The 25,097-nt window shown below is 45.4% G+C and overlaps 1 protein-coding gene across 3 annotated transcripts in view; it reads left to right on the top strand.

Moving 5' to 3' along the window:
* LRCH1 (leucine rich repeats and calponin homology domain containing 1) overlaps positions 1-25,097 on the top strand; it is a 798,407-nt gene that overhangs the window by 649,562 nt on the left and 123,748 nt on the right. For all 3 annotated transcript variants that reach the window (XM_086934995.1, XM_086934996.1, XM_086934994.1), the window contains one exon: positions 15,710-15,819. In XM_086934995.1, the coding sequence (XP_086791121.1) occupies positions 15,710-15,819 (110 nt within the window). The remainder of the gene's footprint in view (positions 1-15,709; positions 15,820-25,097) is intronic.

Genomic DNA, 25,097 nt, shown 5'->3' with positions numbered 1-25,097 from the left:
ATCCCTACGCGGCTCTCGCTGACCAGCCTATCCCAGCGCGACTCTACGCTGACCGACCAATCTCAGCGCGGCTCTACGCTGACGTCACTCGTCCCCTCTGCAGCAGTTCCCCTCCTTTCTCAACTCGTCTCACGATCTTGCATGCGTTTTCATTCATACGCCGAAAAATGACTACTTCCGTCCAAGCGATCACTTTTCTTGACTGTACGTCCACAGTCTAACTGTAATTGTCACCTCAACTGACGAGACGTCTTTCCTCTCACGGTCAGACGCTCGCCTTAACTGATAGGTTACTTACACACAGTAAACGTCCGACCAGCGTCCGTTACTCATACACTCACTCTGTCACTCCCCCTATCATCGGTCCTTCGGGCGATCAATGGTACCTCATGACCCCCTTTCAATGGTAGACAATTACTCTGGGTGTTCGATACACCCGAACCACTTAAGCTCTCCTTGAACTTAAGATTTTATCCGGTTGCGCGCGCTCACAACCTTCCCTCAATCACACTACAGGCATTCAACTCCGCTTGACATTACAACACAGGTACAACACAAAACACCGCAATCTGGCAACGCATGACCCTTATACTCATTCTTGACCGATTCTGCTGCTTTTCTCTCGACGCACCGTCAGCACCTTCTTCGGCAGGGATTCTTCTTCTGGTCGTCGATGACTAGGGACCTTGGGGTAATCTAGACCTGACCTAGGTTGACTTCCTCAAGAAGAAAACCATCTTTCTCTGCTACCAACTGCGGGGAATGAGATTTTGATACCCTTTTTGATCACTTAGATACTTATCTCATTCATCTATTTTGGATCGATTATTTTCTGTCATTGAGTAAAAGACAAACCCCGCATAGGTTAAATTAACCCCATAAACTGACGCAACTCTGAAGAACCACTTACGACTGATAAAGTTTTAAAAGTTTAATATAAAATCAGAATAAGTTGCATATACAATCCTCTCAGGATAAGATTCAACAAGTATACAGGAACTAAAAGGAACATAAATTCCCTAAAGAATCTAAGTCTACAAAAGAATACAATCAAAGTCAATTCCAATATCAGCAGATTAAAAAGCATAGACACAAAGTGGTTCCGTTGCGTCATCTACAAAAAGAATAAACAAGTTAATTCTGTCCCTACTCTGTACTAGGTGACATCCCTACTTCGCAAGTTCCTTACCTAAAAAAGGTGTCAGCAGTTTGACTTCCAAAGAAGTTCAAACTCTCTTAGCCTCTAATGGTAACTTATATCGAGAAGCAGTACCCTCTCTGCCTACCCATCCGCTCTCTAAGGGTCCTCGGCCTACTGCTCTCTTGCGCTCTGTTCTCTCTGCGCTCTCTCCTAACTTGCTCTCAGGCCATCTGCTCTTAACTTCTCCCCGGGGTACTGTCCCTAAATACACAATCACAGTATGGGTGGAACGCCCCTTGACGCCCACCACGTACACATTCACATGAGGTAATTTCTAGCTCTTTCCATAGTTTCATCTCTTCGCGTCGTCCGTTAAGTTGACCTTGCTTCGTAGGCACCATCTTCATCTTCTTGCTGGTGACTTCATTGACATTCCAATTGACACTTTCAGAGCAAAGTCTATCACCCCAACAGACCTTTATTCTTTACGACTATATTCTTAACCTCATTTGGTCCTGTGAACGGTCATTTCTAAACAAGACCCAAATTCCAAGCGTCTCTTATCTCACTTAGGCCATAAACTTCGTCCAACATTGTCACCTTAAATCTAGCAAGACCTTTGACTCTTGTCTCGCACATTCAGATCAAGGCTACCCACGGTTCCTGTGAGCCCACTAAATTACATACAGCGGACTACACTCCTGCGAACTCTTGGTCAGTTAGGTTAAAATCACACATGACCAAACCTTTCTAACATTCCTACAAACCCTTCTACACAGTATAACCTTTAACACACATTTATATATAATTGAATTTAGCAAAGCAATGATTATACGCGAATGCATTCTACATAGAATACAACATTTATTTCTCGTGCTTACATCGTGTTATACATACTCTGCACATTTCTTCGCTTTACACTTTCGCCGTTCTCTCCGTTTAATAATTACACACGTATATTCAGTTTTGCACATTCTACTGTTCATAAGCATTTCTATACATTTCTATATTAGCCCACTATGTATACGGGCCTTTCTAATTCTAATACTTTATAGTGTAGATACAGATACATTCCCTATTATATTGATTACATCGGCTAATTTTACTCTATAAGTGTTAACTTCACGTTATAGATTCTACGTTTATGCGATATGCTTGTGAATATGGTACATACATATTTTTTATTCAAATTGCGCTCTCTCAATTGTGTCCAGTGGCTGACACATTTGCAGAAAATGAAAATTGAGGATATGTAAAGCAATTCAGCAAATTAAATAGAATACTATTGCATCTTTGCTGCCCTCTTTCCTAGAGCACTCAATGTTTATGTTAAAAACAATGGGTTCCAATGACTTAAACAAATTTATTTCACGAAAGTCTGAATTTAGAAAAACAAACAGGCCACTGAGATCTCAGAGTTTGCTCTGGTTAAATAATTTCAAAAAGACTACTTCGTGAAGTGTTGCTGTACTGTAGACGTGGTTTAACATCTGTGTGGAGTATCTGAGCATCGGTTCCAGTGACAACTGCTCAAACAGAAAATCATGTTGTCCGATTTTACTTATGTCCATGGATTGCATGCTTGCCAGCCTTCTTTAGTTTCGTATGAGGCAGATTATTGCTTTCAAAACTAGAAAAAGAGAAATGGCTATTGTGTAACACAAAATGGTGCCCCTCCCCCCTGCAGAATGTGATAAGGGACCCAGAGTATTCCATGTCTCACAGATATTCATTGGCCTCTGGATGAGTGGGGGCTTAAAAGGCTGGGGACACCCGGAAAGTTTGAGCCCCCCATTGCCTGGGATGCTGAGCTTGGCCACCTACCCACTCCTTTTTAGTAAGGGGCTGCCCAAAGCCAGTGCTTAATTTGTAAAATATTCTAAGTGCCAGGACCCTGATTAGGAGGCCACTGCAGCTTGCACCACCCATAGCCCTTGTCATTGCTGCCAAAACAACTACTAACCATCTCTCGCGCATGTAAATGCGACAGTTCAGATTGTTCCAAGTCCTCAAAGCTAAAGGAATGGCTGGGGAGGCAGGAAATAGCAATTTTATTGTATATTGTAGTTCTAAACTACTGTTGTTCTGCTCATCTCTAAATTAGATGAGATCACCACCATGTGGTGGACTGTTCTCAGTATGGTGCTGACAATTAGATGCCAGTGCCGAGCACCTGAAACCAATTAAGTGCTGGTGCTGATCACCGGAAGCACAGGCACAAATTAAGCACTGCCCAAAGACAAACATCAGACTCAGCCTTACCTACTTACTTGGCTTGCCCACACACAATTCACTTTCTGTTAAGTGCAACTTTACAAAAGGTACGAGCAACCTTTTTTTCGGATACATGCATACAGTTCTTCCAAGACTGGTCAACTTTAAGGTAAATCTTGTGTTCTCTCTCAGCCATTCATGCAGAAGTGGTCATAGGGGTAGAAGATACTGAAATCTCCAAGGCACCACTTCTGGAGTCCATATGAAGGTCTTTCTCGACTCCCCTAAACTTCCTGTAACCTATTGGTCAAAAAAAGTACAAAGGGAAGCCGAGAGAAAAAAACGATTTACACCGCCCAGCTTCACTAATATTCACTGCCACCATCAATACTGCATCACATATTGATCGTCCCAAACTAGTGGTTTTTCAGGGTGATTGCAGAATGTCATAGTCAGATTTGTTTCAGATATAAACATTGTATCCTAAATATATTTTACAAAAATAGTTCCCCATTAGTATTGATAAAAACAAAACTAGAACCAGTGGGACTGTACTTTTGTAAACAATATTTAGGACGCTATTTTAGTCAGACTATGTTTCAGACACACAACACATTTTTCATCATTGAAAGCCAAGTCTTAGTTGTTGATTTTGAATTTGTGTACTAGATGCCCCAGAGTTATTCTACACTTAAGATTCGAAAGCGACTCATGAGCCATAGTGAGAGACTTATTACAAAACATTTTAGGTTGTTTTGCAGCCCTTTCATTAATTATAACCTGAAGACCCTTAACCCCATTTGTTGCTTAAATCTGTAGTCTCTTTCATTATAAGATTCTTATCATACAAAAGTTGCACTTTAGGCGTGTGATTCCGAACATTGTTGTGAGAAATTGGATTGTTGGTTGACTGAGGTGTGAGCCCTGGTCTAGCAGTAACCACATCCTTGTCAGGCTGAAGCACAAGCTAACCCTAAATTTACATGTGCTCAACCCTCTGGTAGCTTGGCACAGAGCGATCAGGCTTAACTTCGAGGAAATGTGTAAAGTATTTGTACAACACTTCAATAAGTGATAAAGTGAAAACACCACACAAAAGGTTCCCACACCAAGTTAGAAAAATAGAACATTCTTAAATAAATAAATAAAACAAGACCAAAACAACAAAAGTCCAATCAGTCGAACCCAAGTTAAGCGATTTTAAGGATTTTAGTGAAAATAGTGCCAAAAAGCACAATGCGCCAACTGTGGATATCTGGTTGGACCATACTGGGATAAAGTCACAAGTTCAGCACTACTGCAATGGAGTGCGGGTCGGCAACAGGGACCCAGCGCCTGCTGAACAGAGTGCCTTAAATAATGGTTTGCGTAGTATTGCGTGGTTCCATGTCGAAGATGCGCCACTCTTTCGAAGTGATGCATCAGTTCTGAGATGCATAGACGTTGCGATTGAGGGCCTGTGTCGTCATCAAAGATCCCGTTGACGGGGCTTGCACGGCAAAGTATGGCGTTGACATGTCATCGTGCAGCCGGGGCGATACATGTGTTCTGAAAAGAGGCAAGGCTGTGATGCGGAGTCCAGCGTCGTCATTGAGACTGCCATCAACGAGAGATGCAGGGGCCGCAATACCGTGGTTCCAAAGAGCTGTGATGCAGGTCTTTGTGACAAGTCCAATCTTTGCTGCAGCAGCAATGCATTGGTTCTGCTTGGGTTTGCACCGTGCAGCAAAAGGGATTTGTTGGTTACGCTGGATCCAGAGGCTGGCAGAGCACCTTAAGCCCACTTCCAAGGGTCCAGTACTGGGGTGGCACCACTTGGCAGTGCCGACTCCCAGATGCAGATGTAAGTTAGTTGGAATCGTTTTGTGTCCTTGAGGCTTCAGATCAAGAAGTGAGCCAACTAGCTTTTGAAGTCGCTCTGGGTTCAGGGTTAAGGAGATGCAGGTCCAGGCATTCTTACCCAGGCAAGACGGCAGCATGTTAGCATAGCAAGGCAGCTGGTCAGCAGAGAGGTAGTCCTTCCAGCAGCACATCAGTCCTTCTTCCTGGCAGAGTATCCACAGGTCCAAAGATTTACTGAAGAGTGTCTTTCTGTGGTCCAGTAATTATACTCAGTCGTGCCTTTGAAGTGGGGAGAATCTTGTAGAGGCTTGCCTTTGAAGTGCATATGTGCCCTGCCTTCAAACTAACTTCAGGGAGTATGCAGCCCTTTGTGTGGGGATAGGACACAACCCAGCTCCTCCCTCCCATCCTGCCAGTGATGGCCCATCCAGTCATATCTAAGCTCCCCATTGTGTGTGGCTGTCTAGGAGGAATACACTAAGCCCAATTGTCACCAAGACCCAGTCATGTGATCGGGAAACCGACTGCAGGCACAAAATGGCTAAGGCAAGAACATTCCAACTTCCTAAAATTGGCATTTGCAGAATTGCAAGTTAAAAAATCCGACTTCACCATAAGTTAGGATTTTAAATTTCAATTCCAGCTACACCATATATGATGGGGTTACCTGTTTCCATTTGAAAATTACACTTATAAAATGTAATAAGGCAATTCCACTGTTATCTTATGGGAGAGGTAGGCCTTGCAATAGAAAAAAATGAATTGGAATTCTTCACTACCAGGACATGTAAAACTTAAACGTACATGTCCAACTTTTTAAATAAATTGCACCTTGCCCTCTGGCCTGTCCAGGGCATACCGTAGGGGTGACTTATTTGTATTAAAAAGGAAAGTTTGGGCATAACAAAATATTTTTTTTGCCGGGTCGACATGGCAGTTTAAAACTACATATTCAGGCTCTGCAATGGCAGGCCTGAGACTTTTTTTAAAGGGTTACTTAAGTGGGTGGCAAAATCAGTGCTGCAGGCCCCCTAGCATCCTTTAATTTACAGGCCCTGTGCACATGTAGTGCCCACCTTACTAGGGACCCACACATAAATTAAATATGCCTACTGGGTATAAGTCAATTCTACCATATTTTAAGGAGAGAGCACAAGCACTGATTAGCAGTTGTAAATTGCACAGATTCTAAATGCCAGGTAAAAGAAAGTCAGTAAAAAACAGGAGGTCTGACGGCAAAAAGAGGAAAATCACGCCATGGATGACAGGTCTACCCATGGTCTATAAAACCTAGCCTCAGACCCCACATCTTGGTCCTGTCCCAATTAGGCTTGAATACTCTTCTGTTGTGGGGTCTTCCAGGAACTTATATTGATATATTATGGGAGGGCAGTCCTTTCCACCACGTGTACAGGCTTGCCTCCTAATCAATTCTTCCTTGTCACTATCCGCATTTTCAAGAGGGGGATTATTTTAAATGCTGCTCCTTACCATTCTGTTATATTATGTTATGTTACATCGATTTGTATGGCGCAATTCATTACCCGTGAGGGTATCCAGGCACTGGATCACAAACGTTAGTCGGGTGGAGCTCCTAATTGACTAGCCAGGTCTTCAGTTTCTTGCAGAAGTTGAGTAGCGAAGGGGCTTCCTGATGTTTTGAAGGAGTTCATTTCAGGTCTTGGTGGCAATGTAGGAGAAGGAGTGGCATCCTGACATGCTTCTGTGGGTGCCGGGGACACGTGTGAGGGCAAGGGAGGCTGAGCGTAGCTGTCTGGTAGGATAGTAGAGATGAAGTTGGTCTTTGAGATATTCAAGTCCGGTGTTGTGGAGGGCTTATTGGCGTGGATGAGCAGCTTGAATTTGCATTGTTTCTGGATGGGTAGCCAATGTAGTCCAGTGAGGTTGGCGGTCATAGGAGCTCTTGTCGGGATGTCTAGGATGAGTATGGCAGCTGTAATTTGGATGGTCTGGAATCTTAGAGTGAGCTGGTTGGAGATGCCAAAGTAAAATGTGTTGCCATAGTCTAGTCTGCTGGTTATGAGGGCCTGGTTGACTGTATGTCTTGTGTATGTGGAGAGACATTTGAACATTTTGCAGAGCTTTCTAAGAATGAGGAGACAGGATGAGGTCACAGCATTGATCGGTTTATTCATTGTGAGTTTGTCGTCTAGGATGATGCAGAGGTTTCTGGCATGGTCTGTGGGGGTTGGCCCTACTTCGGCTGGCCACCAGCAGAAGTCCAATGAGGAACTCTTGTTTCCTAAGAGCAGGATAGCTATTTTGTATGTGTTGAGTTTTAGGTAGTTTTCCCTCATCTAGTTGCCCATGTTGGTCAATGCCGGAGGTGAAGGTAGTCCTGGTGCTGGTATTTTTATCATTGAGGGAGAAGATGAGCTGTGTCTCATCTGCTTAGGCAACTCTGTTCATGTCATGGACTCTTATGATGAGCTGAGGGGTGCCATCTGCATGTTGAAAAGGGTTGGGCGAATGGAGGATCCTTGGGGAACTCCACAAACAAGCTTCTTTGGCTTGGAGGTGGTGGTGGGGGGAGAGGACTGATCTGTTGTGTTCTGTTGGAGAGAAAGGCGATGATTCATCTCATGGCAGCACCTTCAATTCCGGAGTCATGAAGTCTAGAGATGAGGGTGCCGTTTGATACGGCGTTGAAGGCTGCTGAGAGGAAGGGGACTGTGATTACTGCAGAACCCTGACTTAGGGATGCCCTGAGGTGGTGCTGTTCTAGGTGAGAGGAGAGTTGCCTCTTGATCTTTTTCCATGTATTTGGACGGGAACAGTAAGAGTGAGATGGGTCTGTAGTTGCTGAGTTCTTTCGGTTCTGCTGAGGGTTTCGTCAGAAGAGCTCTGACCTCTGCATGTCTCCAGTTATCTGGGAAGGTTCCACTAAGGATGGTGGTGTTGATGATAGTGGTGAGGTTGGTGCTGATCAGTGTTCTTCTCTGGTTGTAGATGTGGTGAGGGCATGGGTCATTGGGGTGCAGTTTTTGTATTTTCTTCATAATTCCCACGGTGTCTTCTCTGGTGAGGAGGCTCCTGTTCATTAGTTGATGGGTGTTCTTGATAGGTGTGGGCAGTTGCCCAATGATTCCTTTAGTGGGTTGGGGTGCAAAGTTACTGTAGCTCATGAGTATTTTTTTATGGAAGAAGTCGGAGAGGCTGTTGCAGAGGTCCTGTGAAGGGATAATGTAGTTGGTGGTTGCAGTTGGTTTGGATATTTCTCTGACGATGTTGAAAAGCTGTTTGCTAAAGTTGAAGCAGGATTTTTGGCTCAGTTCGAGGGCTGCTTTTCCTGCCTTCTTTGAACTGAGCATGACACCTTCTGAATGCGGATTTGTCGGTGTCTCTTGAGGTATTCTCTCGGCTGGTTTGCAGTCTTCTCTCTCATTGTTTACACGAATACTGACCGCTACATACAGTACGTTCTAACACTCAACAGTGGTTTGCAGAAAAGGAGTAGGTTTTCTCTAAGGAGCAGCCTACCCATGCACTGACGTATCAGGCACTAGTGTGTGAGCAGGCACAAACTGGGTTGTCACCTACCCCATTGCCTTTCACCATCCTCTACTCCTATAGCAAAGTCCAGTGAAGATGAGGAATATCTTTACACCAAAGAGCAAGGAAGCCATTCAGCATGATGCATTATATATCACAATCTTTTACCAAGCAATGCAGGCTTTTCCCTGCTCATTCTTTGTCACAAATCTGTCACCAAGAAGGTATATGGTGCACCTTAGCATGGAGATTTTTTCGCTTGATCATGCAGAAGAATCTTGATAAATTCCCCGCTCTATCAGTCAGATTCATCAACACAAATTGCGATCGCAATAGCTGCGAAATAGCTATTGCGATCGCAATTCCATGAATCGCAATTCATGAAATAAAACCTGACCAAATTGCGAATTCGCAAAACATATTTTGCGACTTTGCAAAGAAAATTGCAGAATCAAGGTGGAACCCCCTTTGCGAATCGGAAATTGCGAATTCCCAATGATTCTGCGATTTCATTTGCGAATTCGCAAAATAACCGCTAACCAAATGCATGAAATATCGCAATTAGCGAAAAACCTCAAAATCGATATTTGCGAGGCGCAATTTAAGGAGAATCCAAACCAGATGGTAACCATGAAGTTATAAAAAAAAAAAAACCTAACTAGCCACAGGTGCGGGGCTGACCAAACACACTTAAGGAGACACCGTAGGAGCATGAGGACATTCACAATGCCAGGACTCTACATGGTGGTTAGGCGACGAAGGCTCCAGGCTGCAGCAAGGAACAGACGCAGGATCCAGGAGCGAATTTTCCGCCAGCGGATCACACTACTGGGCCAAACTGAGGAGGAAATCTACTCAAAGTACCGGCTGAATGGGGCAATGATTACAAAGCTCATCCGGGACCTTGACCCCCTGAGGCAGCACCCAACGAGGAGGATCAATGCAGTGCCCACCCATGTCCTGGTCTTGTGCAGCCTGCACCTCCTGGCCTCTGGAAGCTACCCGGGGATAGTTGCCGTTGCAGGGGGGATCTCCCAGAGCACCATGTCCTGCTGCCTAAGGAGTTTCCTGGAGGCCATGCTGACCCAGCTACACCATTACATTAAACTCCCAACCACCCAACAGGACTTGAATCAAACCAAGCTACAATTTTACAACATTGCGCAATTCCCCCATGTAATTGGATGCATTGACTGTACCCACATCCACATCTGCCCACCCCCAGAGACAGAATACATGTACCAGAACCGCAAGTCCTACCACTCACTGAACATCCAGATGGTGTGCAACGCTAAGACAATCATCACCGACATAGTGGCACAAAAACAGCCCCATGATAGGGTAGAGGGCGTGCTTGTGTAATCAGCATGGCCCTGCTGGTAGAGTTCAAAGTGTCACTGGCGCCTCCGGCTGGACGCACCCAGTCGCCTCTCCACGTCCTCCACGACACTATTGGTCTGTGATGCTGCAATGGGCCTGGTGCTACGGGGGCGTTCCGTTACCAGCGGCAGTAACAGGCTGCTGTGACTGGAAGTGCCCTCGCTGGCTTCATCCCCCCCACTTGCTTGGCCATGGCCAGACGCCTGCAGACTCTGCACAGCTGTGGTGACTTGTTCAAGGGCCCTGGCGACGTCCTGGCAGCATTGGACCATCTGCATCTGCATCACAAGGGAGCGGCACGAAAGTTGGGAGGTGGCATTTCCTATAATGTGGTTAGATCTGGTGTAGGCTGACAGGCGGGTCAGCAGCTGGCGGTGGTGGCTGTGGGTGATATCCTGCTGGGACACCAGGATCTGGCTGTTCTCACGGACAGCTGCTATCATGACCTGCATGCTTTCTGTGAGATGGCCCACATTTCGCACGGTCTTATTCAGCTGCAGGTGGATGGCTGCTAAGTGCCGTGCCTGCTTCTGGTGTACTGCAAGCATCCGGCGTTCTATGGCCAGCCCAGGATCCCGGACATGTACCCCCCTGCCAGCGCATGTTGAGACGTCGTGCTGCGGCCTCATCAGTCCGCTGGAATGGGATCGCACAGTGGCTGTGCGCCGTGTCTGCCTCCTGGGTGCTGGTGGTGTGGCCTGTGCCACTGCCATGGGTGTCACTTGGGGTGGTTGCTGGGCACCTGTGGCTGCAGGGGTGGCCCTGTCCACATGGGGAAGTGGTGGTGCTGCTGGCTGAGATGGTCCGGGTTGTGGGGCAGGATGGCCCTCTCCCTCGGTGTCCTCGGGGTTCTCCTCTATGTGTAGGGCCTCACTGTCGGTGCCGGGTTGTTCAGACGCACCTGTGAAGTAAATGGGTGCATGATTAATGATATGTATCTTGCACATGGGATGTTGCTACATGCATGCAGGCTTGCATTCCCTGACTGGCTTTAGGAATAACTTTCCCTTGACAGGTCTGGCTGTGTGAATGATTGAATAATTGGGGGTCTTATAGGGCGCAACTTAGCCCAAGGGCATCAAGGCGCCATCCACAAGATGGAGGAATAAAAGGCATGTAGACTTACAGCACCAAATCCAGGATCTACGGATAGGCCTCCAAGAAGAGCCAGGTTTTTAATTGTTTGCGGAAAAGCCCCGGCGAGGATTGACCAACCAGCTCTGGAGGGAGGGAATTCCAGAGCTTGGGCGCCAGAGTGGAAAAGGCTCTACCTCCCCATCTTGCCTTTGCAAATCTCAGAACCAAGAGGAGATTTTTAGAAGAGGGGCGGAGAACTCTACTGGGATTGTAGGGTTGACGGAGAGACCTAATACCTTCAGCCCCCAAACCATAGAAGGCCCCATGAGCAAGGCAGAGAAGTTTAAAGGAAATCCTGGACTGAACCGGAAGCCAGTAAAGATTTTTCCCGGCCAGTGATATTGAGGAGAGCCGAGGAAGATCCAAAACAATCCTGGCCACGGTGTTTTGTACCATCTGAAGACGGTGAACAGAAATCTTATTCATACCCCCATACAAGGCATTACAGTAGTCCAGCCTCGAAGAGACCAGAGCCACTGTGGCTTGCTTCCAGGTGGCAGGAGAAAGATAGGATGCAATCTTTCTGAGGATCCTGGTGATACAGCAGGTGGAAACAGTCCTACTGACTTGGAGGTCAAAGGAAAGTGACGTATCAATCAGGACCCCCAGATTTCTGGTTGAGTGAGAGGGAACAGGGCAGTCCCCAAGGGAAGGCGGCCACCAGTCACTGGGCCAGATGTCCTGATTGCCCCTGAAAATCAGGACCTCCGTTTTTTCTCCATTAAGTTTTAAAAAGTTTCGGAGCATCCATTGCGAGACCGCTTCCATACAGGCCCTAAACTTAGAGGCAGAGTCAGCCACCGACTGGGTGAGTGAGACCATGATTTGGGTGTCGTCAGCGTATGACAACACCTCAAACCCAAAGGATCTTACAACCCTAGCAAGGGGGGTCACATAGATGTTGAACAATAAGGGACTTAAAGAAGAACCCTGGGGGAGCCCGCATTGCACGGCCTTGGTAGGAGACAGGAACTCACCCAGCTTGACTCTTTGCTCCCTTTGGTGAAGGAAGGAGGCCAAAAGGCTAAGGGCCGAGCCTCCAACCCCTATCTCCCCCAGCCTGGAAACCAAGACCGAGGGAGACAGGGTGTCGAAGGCTGCCGTGAGATCGAGATGGACTAAAAGAGTGGCATAACCTCTGTCGACCCTAGAACGAATGTTGTTCATCATGACAGTGAGGGCGGATTCCGTGCTGTGAGCGCGTCGAAAGCCATGTTGTGAGCTATCCAGAAGGTTAAAGTCATCCATCAAGGTTGTAAGATGGTTGTTTAAATGGGCCTCCAGGATTTTAGTGGGGGCTGGCAGCAGGGAAATTGGGCGAAAGTTCTTTAGGAACCCAGGGTCTAGAGAACCCTTCTTCAAAAGCGTTTGACAACTGCCATTTTCCATGGAAGGGGAAAGATTCCCTCAGAGATTGCCATGTTCATCACCTCAAGGAGAGGAGGGACAACCACCTCCCTGCATGTCTTCAAGATTTTTAAAGGACAAGGGTCCAACGGAGACCCTAATGTAGTGTTGTCCAGGAGGCGGTAATTCCCATCTAAAGTAATCGGAGGGAAATCAAGAAGAATAGGCGCGGGCTTCGCAACCAAAGGGACAATTTGATACACGGGAGACAGGGGGGCGTTGACATCCAACTCTGCTTTAAGGAGTTCAAGAGATTTATGGATATCAACAATTTTAGTATGGAAAAAGATTGAAATGTTGTCACAGAGCTCCTGGGATTCCACTATTGGGTCCATGATCTTATGGACAGAGAGGGAGTCAATGATCTTGAAAAGATCTCTAGGTGATTTTAAAGAAGCCGTAAGATTGGCGTAATATGCCTTCTTTTCCTCCATTATCGCTAGTTTATATGCTTTTAAGAGACCTTTACGTTGTGTCTTTTTTGAGGGCTCTGGGTGGACGTGCCAATATCTTTCCTGCTTTCTACAGCCCTGCCTCAACCACCTAAGCCGGTCTGAGAACCAGGGCATAGAGGGACTCTTTTGAGCGCAATAATGAGGCCTGGCAGGGGCCAAGATCTCAACAGCCCTGGAAATGGTAGTGGACAGGCCCATTGCTACAAGATTGATGTCCTTCTTAGAATGAGTTCTAAATTCATTCAGAAATGGAGCCAGGGTTTCGTTACTGATCTGCTTAAAGTTTCGTCTGAGTTCCCAATTCTTAGTGTCTAGAGCAGACGAAAGGGAGTGAGGGGTGCTGAACTCGAAGGGGACTGCAAGATGATCTGACCAAGCCAGAGGGATTGGGATTTCTGTCTTTATTCTAATATCATTGGTAAAGATGCCATCAAGCGTATGACCTGCTAAATGAGTGGGACTACCCACAAGTTGGGACATGCCACATGCGGCCAAGGACTCTACCAGAGAGGAGGTGTCTTTAGAGCTGGCATTCTCTAAGTGAAAATTAAAATCGCCTAGAAGAGTAAAATTGGGACTGTCAAGGAAGGGTTCAAGAAGATTCATCAGGTCCTGGGTAAAAAAGGTTCTAGGTCTATAGCATAAAATGCCTGAAAAGGAGACAGTGGAGGTGGAATTAATAGAAAAGTATAAGGCCTCAAAGGTATCAGAGACACTAGAAAGGAAATCAAAGCGGCATACGGAAGAGGCCCTATGCAAAATTCCTAAACCACCACCCCTTCGCCCAGTCCTATCCATCCTAGTCCAAGTGTAACCCGAGGGAATGGCAGCAACCAGATCTGGGCCTGAGGAATAAGAGGCCCACGTTTCAGTGATAAAAACCCACGAGGGTTTCCTAAGTGAAACAAAATCATTAAAAGCAATGTTATTTTTAGACAGGGATCTAGCATTGATAAGGAAACCTTTTTCTGTTTCCAGGGTAGATTCCTTAGTTGCCTCAGTAGCCACCCGCCGCTTTCCAGGGGGCAACTTTCTAGTATCCCCAAAGTAACTACCTCTACAAAGGTCAGAGGATATTTCATCAGAGGAGAGAGTATGCTGGCAGGATTTAGAGGGTGGTCTTAAAGAAAGTAAAGCATTCAAAGAATACAGGAGTTTCCCTACCGATAAGCTGTGTGGGGCTATCCGGGAATTGTGGTCACACTACAAGTCCCACAATGCAATAGGGCATTTCAGGTGTGCATGGCCTGCATTACTGGGGTTATCAAATAGCTAGCTCTGGAGTCATGGGCATTGTTAGGGGACGGGGTCGCAGTCGCATGGCACTTACCTTGGGATTGTTGGGTGGGTCGGGAGGAGTCCAGCCGGCTGACCCCCACGCAGGCTGCAGGATTTAGGGTGTCCTCCACAAGGTCTTCCAGTGGAGTGTTGGGTGCAACAGTGGGGTCTCCTCCGGTGGCAAGTCGCTCCCCCAGCCTCTCAGTGATGCGTTCTTTGGCACGCCCTCTGAGGTCGTAGCACCTCTTTTTTAGTTCATCGATGGAGCGCTGGGTCACTCCGACTGAGTTCACCTTTGCGCGGATGCGCTGCCAGATGCGCCACTTGTCCGCCTCAGGCACCCTCCGGGACTCCTTTCCAAAAAGGCGATCATGGTCCTTAGAGACTCCCTCAATGAGGTACTCCAGTTCCTGCTCTGAGAATTGGATTTTCCTCTTTCTTCCTGGTGCACTGCTGCCTGCTGCTTCCTGGGACATTTTCAGTTGTTCTTTGTGTCCTAATGTGGTGCTGCAGGTAGTCTGTTGTGGAGCTCTGGCCAGTGCTGCTTCCACTCTCAGGCTCAGTGATCAGAATGAGGGAGGGAACTGCCTACTTCCTGGTTGTGATGTCATCATTGTGCTCAAAATGCGACTTCCCGTTTTTGCGATCTCGCAATTAGCGAGATCGCAATTTGCGATTTCGGTAATTGCGAGTTCGCAATTTCAACATGGAAAACTGGCGATTCTGCGATTTTTATGCGATTTTACAAAAATCGAAATCGGCAATTGCGGCCCATAGCGATTTGCTTTTTTTAATCGCTTTTCTTGATTCATCCCATTCTGTGAATTCTGAATTGCGAGTCGGTATTTTCCGCTATTTAGAATTCGCAGAATATGGGCTTCATGCATCTGGGGGTATACTCATTACTTCTAAAACACTCGAGAATGAATCCATCATTGTGTCAGGCCGTGTACCTGCAGCAGTATTTGTCCATAAAAAGGACATGTATATTTTTTTGCGCTACTTCGGCAACGCTGTCAAAGAATGTAAAGTGAACTTAAAAGTGTCAAAATGCTGGTCTTTCTAATCACCAAATAATTGGCTGTTGTTATGGTCAGTTATAATATGCAGGGGTTTTCAAGGAAGTCAAAAGGTATGTAGTTCATGTTCTATTCAAATTCTCAGTAGGTGTCTTATCCGAAATTAAGTGCAGGTAGCCAGCCTCGAATATTACATTTTCAGCTCCTCAAAACTAAACGAAAAGTTGTTCCTTCATTAATAAAACAGATGCAGTATATAGCTAGCAGAAATTATTGGTTTACTTTGATTCTGATTTTGTTATGTAAAATCATTTTTCTTACAGTGTTCTTAAGGCCGCAGAGGAGTTTGGAGTCAGTAGATCCACAATTTACAATAAGAAGAAAACTAGAGCAAATGAGAGAAGAGAAAGAGCTTATGGACACCCTTCGTGAGGTACTGTACAGAAAAGATGACACCCCTTGCCAGATTGTATTAGTCACTAACTTACTGGTATACTTGCATGCAAATCATTTGGTTAGTATAATTAGGGATGGGGCTTGCAATGGGCAAAAGCTACAGTTTGAAAAACATATTTCACAAAGCAGCTTAATAGTGATTGGGTGGCAGATGAAGACATATTACATACTCTCTGGCTTCCCATAACCTTACCTGGATGACTGCTTAACAACACACACTTATCTTGCCTCACTACTGTTCAGAGGTGCTCCATGCATTTGTGTGTGGCTTTGTTAGCAGAGAACACAGCTCTGCTACACTAGGTATTCACCCAAAGATAAATCGTGTCCTTAGAAGAGACTGACAACTGCCCACTGTAAGAAGCTACTACTTGGGGGCAATTGAGATTCTAGTGAGGTGCACATACATTTTTACTTGTAGCCCTGGGGGATGGACGTATGGACTCATTTGGGTAAAATCCTCTTAATCCTTCAAAAGGGGATCCTTCTAGTCCCCATAACTATGATGTGTTTTTGTTTTTACATGTAGCCTGCTTGGAACTCATTTGATGAATGACTGGTTCAGTGCACAGGGCTTCCAATTCTAACTTCCCTGTTTTGGAGTACACCCAGAGTCTTTGCCTCAAAGACCCAGAAAGAGATTGGCCATTGTCTGGTTTTTGGCTACAGAATGCATTCAGACCAGTCTACAAAGTGATGACCAAAACCTGTTTGAGATCTGGCAGAGAGTGGTTCCATGATCTGCCTGGAGATAGGTTAACCCTGCATAGGGTTTTTTTGTGTGGGAGGCCTGTCGTGCTGTGAAGGGGGCAGTCTTGAGAACTTCAAGACCCTGCTCAGGAAGTCTTAGAGGCACTGAGCAATACACTTTCCCTTCATTTTGTGCATGCTCTTAATCTCCTTCGCTAAGACCCAGAAATAAAGTCAGCAATGTTGTTCTTCACATTTGGGTTATGATATGTGAATGTGGCACCCAAAGTTCGTTAACCCAGAAATGGTATACCTCTTGCGCCAGTAGGTTGTATTTGTCCAATCGCCTGCTGAACCAGCATGGAAATACCCCAGAACAGAAAAAAGATTCTAAAACAGAATTTTACCCCATGGTGGAAACACGCCTAATTATCTAAAATGGCTCCGAATAAAAAGAAACTGTACTTTGCACTCTAGAGAGTAGCTGGCTCCTGATAAGGAATGCAAGAAGGTAGGCCTGGCGGGCCAAACCTTATCTGGAAGTCTTCTTGAGGAAGCAAGCTATCCAGAAATCCTGAGGATCATCAATGATTGCACAAAATCAATTATCAAAATATGTGACCAAAACAGTTTTCTAATGCAAGAAACATATATTTGCAGAGAAATATTCAATCTAACAGAATTTTTCGTTAACAAGCAATATATTAAAATCCCTCCCAATAGTTAATAGGTTATTGTTAGAACTGGAGGTCTCGAGTTGGCTGAGGTAGGTACCTTAGTCCAAATAGGGACCCTTGTTTCTATGTCAGGGAAAGGAAGGACACCTTCTCAGATAGCCCCTGTTCACCCCCTCTGTAGCTTGGCACGAGCAGCCAGGCTTAACTCCAAGGCAAATGTGTAAAGTATTTGCAACCACGCTCTCAGCGACCAAATGATGACACCATAAATGGACTCCACACGAGTTTCATAAAAACATTTATATGTTTATAAAAAGATATACGATGAGACCACACAATAAAAATCAAAAATTTGCGTATTTGTAATATTTCACTTTGCCGGTTAGAAGTTCAGCAAGCCCTTGTAGGTTCTTGCAGTAATGAGCAATTCTCAATGATCCAATGCAGTCCTAATGCAATGCTATACAGTTCGTAATGCAAGAATCAGTCACTTCGTAATGTCAAAATAATGCAGTGCTTTATGCAACAATCAGGCAGTTCGTATTGCCAAAGTAATGCAATTCTTAATGCAACAATCAGGCAGTTCATCATGCAAAAACAATGCAATGCGCAATGCAACAATCAGGCAGTTCGTAATGCAAAAATAATTCAATGCGTAATTCAACAGTCAGGCTGTTCGTAATGCAAAAATAATGCAATGCGTAATGCAACAATCAGGCAGTTCGTTATGCCACCATTAAAGTACTCCGGCACTGATCACAGTGCTCTGGACGGTCTCTATGCCACTCATCTACTGCCAAAATATGCCCCCAACACTGGTATGTTGTAAAACAAAGGGCAGCTCCTGACTCCAGCCCTGGTACTGCCACTCCTCGACAAGTACGGGCCGCGATACGAACTTGATCAGAGGCTCACGCTGCAAGGATGGGAAAGTCCGAGAGCGTTTCACTCGTAGCCCGCACCCTGGTCCCGGTGCGACACACGCACGCTCGCTGACTGTTAACTGGGGGTTACGATCTCACTCTCCTCTCCTCGTGGCTTGGGCCACCAAAGCGACTTCATTGATTTTGGGCAGTGGAACACGGACCCCCGACATGATGAATTGAGGTCTCTCCTTGGCAATGGCAAGCTCAGGCCGGCGACAGTGAATCCTCACAGCTCTTCTGGGGATGCTGATCCGGGCCGATGGCAATGACGATCACAGCACTTCAGGTCACGCTGTTGATGAACTCAGAAAACACAACAGCTCTGGGTCACCGCCATGGGGCAATTTCTCACGAAGGCCTCAAGCTACAACAGAGCACACACACACAGCGTCGCTGAGCCTCACTTGCGCTCTGGGTGAACACAATCATGGGTCACCGCCATGGGGCAATTTCTCACGAAGGCCTCAAGCTACAACAGAGCACACACACACAGCGTCGCTGAGCCTCACTTGCGCTCTGGGTGAACACAATCACAGGGCAATCCTCACAAAGGTCTCAGGCTGCAGAAAGTACACGCACACAGCGTCGCTGAGACACCCTTGGAAACATTTATGTTCCTGAGTTTCCACAACAGGGAGCCAGCTCTCCTCGGGCCCCTGGGGACAAATTAACTCAGATTTAAAAAAAGAAAATATGTAGCAAACTAATGATAACTATACCGCCCTTATATCGACCATATTTCAAATGCTGTTTAGTGAATGGTAATAATTCGCTGAGACAGTAATGTCTCAAAATTATTTGATTATTTTATTTCTATTTGTTTCGTTTTTTGTCTTTTTTTGGGAATTCTTTATCATTTTTATCTCACTTGATTTATAAACAACATATGTAATTCGTATAAGTTAACATTCAATGACATATAGTACACATTTTGACAAAAACAAGGCAATATCAACAAAAGTGCAAAAACGTGCTATACGATATGTTCAGTCGGTGGAAGATTTGGATGAAGGCAATGCGGTAGAATGGAACACAACGCGTTTCGGCCAAAGGGCCTTCATCAGGTGACCGTCATTCGTATATACATATAAACTGGTGTACAACATAAACTTCAACTTTATTCTGATGAAGCGTTTGGTCTGATTTTCCCAAAGACAATTTGATTATCTGTAGCTTATTATCGGAATATATAAAAAACTGGTATTCTTTCTTTTAGTACCCCCTGTTGTCTGTAGATGTGCATATGATTGGTTAAAGGGAGTGAAGGTCAGAGGGAATTCAGTATATATTCTTCTCAGGTATGCATCCACATGCTGACCTTAGTTCAAGTGCCGGAAAACAAATCTTTTGAGCAGTGAATCTATCATCCTCTGTTTGCCCTTTTTGTTTAAGACTTCTATTTTACATCGTCATTTGGGGGGGATCCGTGCATTTCTTTTATTTCCTTTCGTCTAGGTAGAAAAAGTCGTGTCCTTTCTTGTCAATCTGGCATGGATATAGAATCTTTAATCCGATGTTGACTCTTCGTATTATGGGGTCTGCTGGTTTACACCTCCACGGGTACCGGCGCAAATTAACTCAGGACACAACACTCAGCAAAGTCCTTCCAAGCAGGGGTGACACAGCACACAGCAAAGCCCCTTAGCCTCTCCTTGGTTAAATCAGCAAACTACAGGCCAGCCCCAGAACACACAGCAAGGGTCAGTCCTTTCCTTCAGTCTCTTCAGCTGTTTCTTCCTTGGCAGATGTTCTTCATGACGATGAAGTTGTTTCAATCCTTTTCAGTCTTGACCAGTTCCATTCCAACGTTCAGGGGTTTCAGCTCTCATAGTTACACCTCTAAATGTCTTTGAAGTCTTTCTGTTTGGGGGGGCACTGACCCCTGTCGAAAGCAGTTCTGGGTGTCACCCTGCCAGTGTCTCCTTCTCCCTTTTATAGTGGGGTCTGGATCCTCAATCACTGGAGATATAGCGATTGTTTTATGGTTGCAGCCCAGCCTCTTCACCTCCAGGGGCTACTCTTTCCCCTACACTCCAGATGCAGGTAAGGCTGTTGCCGTCTTACCTCCTCCCCTGGGTCAAGACATTCTCCAGAGCCTATCACATTCAAATCCAGACAGTCAATCCACAACCAGGCAGAGACTCACAGAAATGTTAAAACACAAAAGCCAGCCACTTCTAAAAGAGTGCTTTCTAAACACACAATGCAAAAACAAACTTCACAAAAATATGTGTTATTAATTTGTGAGTTCAGGCACACTAAACTTCACCTCTCCATCTTCAGCCTGTGGTAAGATAGGCTGAAAACATATTACATAGCCTTCCCCCATTCTGTCCTATGGGCAAGATGGCCTTGCAGCAGTTAAAAACTAAATGGAGAGTATTTCACTGTCAGGACATGGTACACACCTTAGTACATATCCTACATTTAACATACACTGAACCCTGCCCAGGGAGGTACCTTGGACCTACCATAGGGGTGTCTGATGTGCATAAAAAGGGAAGGGTAAGGCCTGGCAAGTGGATGCACTTGTCAGGACAACATGGCAGTTTAATAAACTGCACGCAGGCACTGCGTTCTCTCTTTAGGGCTACTTGTGTGGGTGGCACAATTAGTGCTGGAGGTCCACTAGTAGCATTTGCATTACCAGCCCTGGCCCACATATTGCACTTTACTAGGGACTTTACTAATAAGGCAAACATACCAATCATAGACAACCAATTACACTTTACACAGGGAGCACTTGCACTTTGGCACTGATCAGCAGTGGCCAAGTGCCCAAAGCATCTAAGTTGGCTACACCATGTCAGAAAAAAGGTTATGAGGGAAGGCAAACATTTTAGGGAAATTTAGCCAAAGAGGGCCGAGTCCAACAGGTATAAGTAAGAAAAAGAAACTCAGCGAGTGAGTTCCAAAATGATGATCCCTAACCAGGGGCATCTAAACCAAGAATCCATTAGCATACCACAAATCGGCTAGACACGAATATACAAAGGAATCTGAACCTCATTTCCTCATGACGATAAGGAGCCCCTTGACAAAGAGAGGTAACAGAGTCTCCTATTGAACGTGTATCTGGTGCCCACCTAGAACCAACCACCAGATCGCTAGGGCCTTGCTAACTGGACACAAGAACTTCAACTTTTGGGCTTGCCCATTCATATCCTAAAATCAGCATTTTCTGTGAGTTGAAATCGGTTTTCACTCGGATGCTGGGTTATTGAGTTTTGAGTGCACTCTGTGATTTTGCTTTGTGACATTTTTCCAAATTCTCAGATTCCTGGTCTCAAAGCTGCTAAGCTGTCTTACCTTGCATCAATCTCCCCAGAGATATTTGGAGAAAGGATAGAAATAATAGTGTATTTGATACATTGTAATGTTCTCTCTCTCTGGTACCATTTAAATCTATTAACCATCCCCAAGGAGAACAATGTCAAGAATGCCTATATTTTTCGAGCTGAATCACTTTGCAACACAATCTCTGTAAAATGTCTTTGAAGTCATATGTCGGGCTCAGAAGATATTAGCACTTTATAGATTTATTTGTTCGCTATTTCTGTTCTACATTTCCCATACGTACTATACACTGTGTTTATGGTCTGTGATTATCTGTCATACTGCATCTGAGTTCCACTTCCATTACCACCTCCTAGCCTAAGCTTTGATTGCTCAACCTAAATGCTTTTGGGGAAGCAAGTGTAGAAAGGGACTCCCTTGGTTATCTAATTGAAGTCCTACATTGCCTGAGATCCTGTTACACCAATGGCAAGCATTAGTTCACACCCCAGACAATGCACTGACCCCCACTACACCCCCTTACTCAGGAAAAAGGCCTCACAATATACCTGCCAAATTGGTGGCCTGTCTTACAGTCCCAAACAAAGCCACCCACCTTCTCAAAAAGGTATTAACCAACTGCTGGTTTAAATATGAAAAGGCTGTGTTTCTCTTACAGTAACATCTTCACAGCCACTGCCCCTCAGTTCTGCTACACAGGTTTTAGCAGTATATCAGTTCAGTTACCATCCTTTGTGGAACACTTAAACCAAGACTTATATCAAGATACATTTGCACACAAATGACTGAATAATTCCTTCTCAGACAAGGAGATCATAAACTAGTAATTCAGAATTCTGTGACTCCTTGATGTACATGGGAATACAAATCCAGACACGTGCCTGCCCAGGCCATGCTTAATACTTTACCACCCATTTTGCACCTCTCAGCGTGGGCAACAACTAGAGCCGTTTTATGCCTGATGACTTCATGAGAACTCCAAGTGATTGGGGCAACAGTGACGCTGGTCTTTGACAATGCATGGGATAGATATCTGTTCCCATATAAGGAAGAGAAAAGTCTAATAAATGAGCTGCTAATTAGGGGAGGCTCCTCTGTTGGAGCAGAGGAGAATCTCCCCACTCAACGTACCTCCAAAGCCCCAGAGATGACAAATAAAATGGTATTTCATTACCATTTTATTTTTCCTCCCCGTCCCGAACTGAGTGTCGGGCGGGGCCTGCTGAGTGACAGCAGCAGGGAGAAGGACGAGCTGTACATGCACTGTTTATAGTGCATGTCTTTTTTAACAACTATCTTGTGGAGGCCAGCCACACATGCGCACTTTAAAAATCTCTAACCCAGCTGGTTAGAGCAAGTGCAGGCCTCAAGAGCGCTGTGGAGCGCCGAGTGAGGCTGCCCCCTCCAATCGGGGAGCTGCTCTCATGCAACGGGAGCAGCAATAGGATTGGTCAAGGGAGTTTCCTGGTGGCCGGGCTGCAGTTGCAGAAAGAAGAGGTCCCGTGCAAAGACTAGATAAGCGTTTCATAATTTTTTTTATTTATTTCATTTGTGCCCGCCATCTCCCCTCCTCATAAATGCCAGCCACTACTGCTGCTAAGGTAGTAAACCTGGCAGGCTGAATGTACAGAAAAGCCCCTTTCAGTCAGTAATTTCTAAAACATTTTATGGTAAATCTGCATCTCTCAGGAATGGATGATATGTAGTACTGAGTCACAGGTCGGCAGCTAGAATTGAGCAGCAGTGCGCAATTTCACCATGGCAACACGCACAGGCCAAATACCTTAATTACAACCCATGTCCTATTCTTTTCGGTTGAGCTAACATGTTTTCCGTTGGTGAAATATGAACAAATTGTGTCGCGAGTGAGCTGCCTTCTGAGAAGGTAGAGAGTTCTAATTCCCCTGGCTCTGTGATCTGAGAAAGCATTTGATTGTTAAACACATAGACGGACTGATTACAATTTAAAGTTACACTCTTCTATTTATTAAAGTACATAGTTCTATGAGTGTTCTCTTTTAATGCTTCTATATCCGATCATATTAGAAAAATGTTTCCTTCCTCAATTTGTGTTTTTTTTGTGATTGGCGTGTTCATTTTCAATCTTTGACCTAGTGGAACTTGACTATTTGATTTCATGCTCTCCAGACCGAAGAAATCATTTGCATATTTATCTTAGCTCATCAAATACAAATTGCCCAGCAGGTTATACCTAATGTCATCAGCAGATCCCACTCTTTGAATGATTCTCAGTCCACACATTTTTATGAAGGTCTTTAAAAGACAAAAATAGCAAATGGCTTGTTTTGAAAGAGTACCGATAGACTCACACTATACCGATCAACCACATCTTTCATACACAAGGGATTTGTCATGGGATGCTGAATTTGCCTGGCTGCAGTATACATCAGTGTGTGTATACTTACACAATGTGTGATGCGATACATAGACACACACATGCTCAGATAAAAAATTACATGTAAAGGTTATTTATAGCTTGCATTGCACTGAGCTCTTATCAATGATATCACCTCAAATGACATTAGAGATGTTATCATTGCAGTCATTGAACATGCTGTCGGTGATGTAATATGTGAGGGTACAAGCAGTGCATAGCGAGCTCGTCCACACAACAACCTTTACAAGGCAGATCTATCGCCTTTTTCAAGAAATCACCACACTAATGTATCCATAACTATAGTCCAATGCCTTTCCAGGTGTCAATGATTTATAATAAATACAGTCTCAAAAATATTTTAAGTAAAGCTTTTTCATTCAGAAAACACAAACATGAGTTGAGACTTTTTTCTACATACTCTTAAGGCAACTAAATGTAGCCATAATACCAACTACAAAGGGTCCCTGCACTCCAGCTGAAGGAAGTACATTTCCAGTTCAGAGTGCTTTAAAAAAATAGGTAAGTTGTCCTGGGGTCATTGTTAGTGTTCCTAGAGGGCTGCTGCACTTGTTGCAGACTCCCACATCATTTAAAAGAATGCTTTATGGTGCCCCTCCCAGGAGTACTACAAGGACGTATAGGACCGGAGCCAGCGACCATGATGGCCGCTCGGAGCTGAAGCTCCGTGGTGAACCCGTGCGCACATATCCGGAGTGGCGATCCGCCGCATTCAATACCCACTTGCATAAGGGATCCTGCAACCGGAATGCCAGCAGCCAGCATAGGAATTGTTTCCGCTGTTCTGGGCCGTCGGAGGACAGAGTAATGAGCCGAGAAGTTCTTGAGCGCCTGCGACTCTAAATGGCACACGCAGTATGCTGAGCCTGCACCCGGAGGATGTGAGACAGGAGATGGGGCACTGTTGAACTTGGGCTGGACATCTGTGCCGCCCCTGCTCTTATCCTGTATCGCAGCCAGTGCCGCTGAGGCTTCCACCGGGTGGAGTGAAACAAGCCACCATGTTGCAACTGACCTCACCGCTGCTCTGGTGGGGTAGGGAATCACTCTCTGACCCCCAGAAGTATGAGCTTTCCTGGCGGGGGAAATCCGTAGTCCGGTGCGTGCCACGAGGTGAGCTGCGGTGGGAGACACAGAAACGGCAGGACAGCGAGCCATGTGCAATGCCAATGCGGGGTGAAATTAAAAAGACCGGTATCGGCCTGCCCTGCACTGGGAGGGAATGGTGGAGTGCCCACTGCCCGCGCTA

Source organism: Lissotriton vulgaris, chromosome 8, assembly GCF_964263255.1.
Source record: "Lissotriton vulgaris chromosome 8, aLisVul1.2, whole genome shotgun sequence".
NCBI lineage: Eukaryota > Metazoa > Chordata > Amphibia > Caudata > Salamandridae > Lissotriton > Lissotriton vulgaris.
Note: the sequence above shows the minus strand (reverse complement) of the source record. Positions and strands in the feature narration are given on the sequence as shown.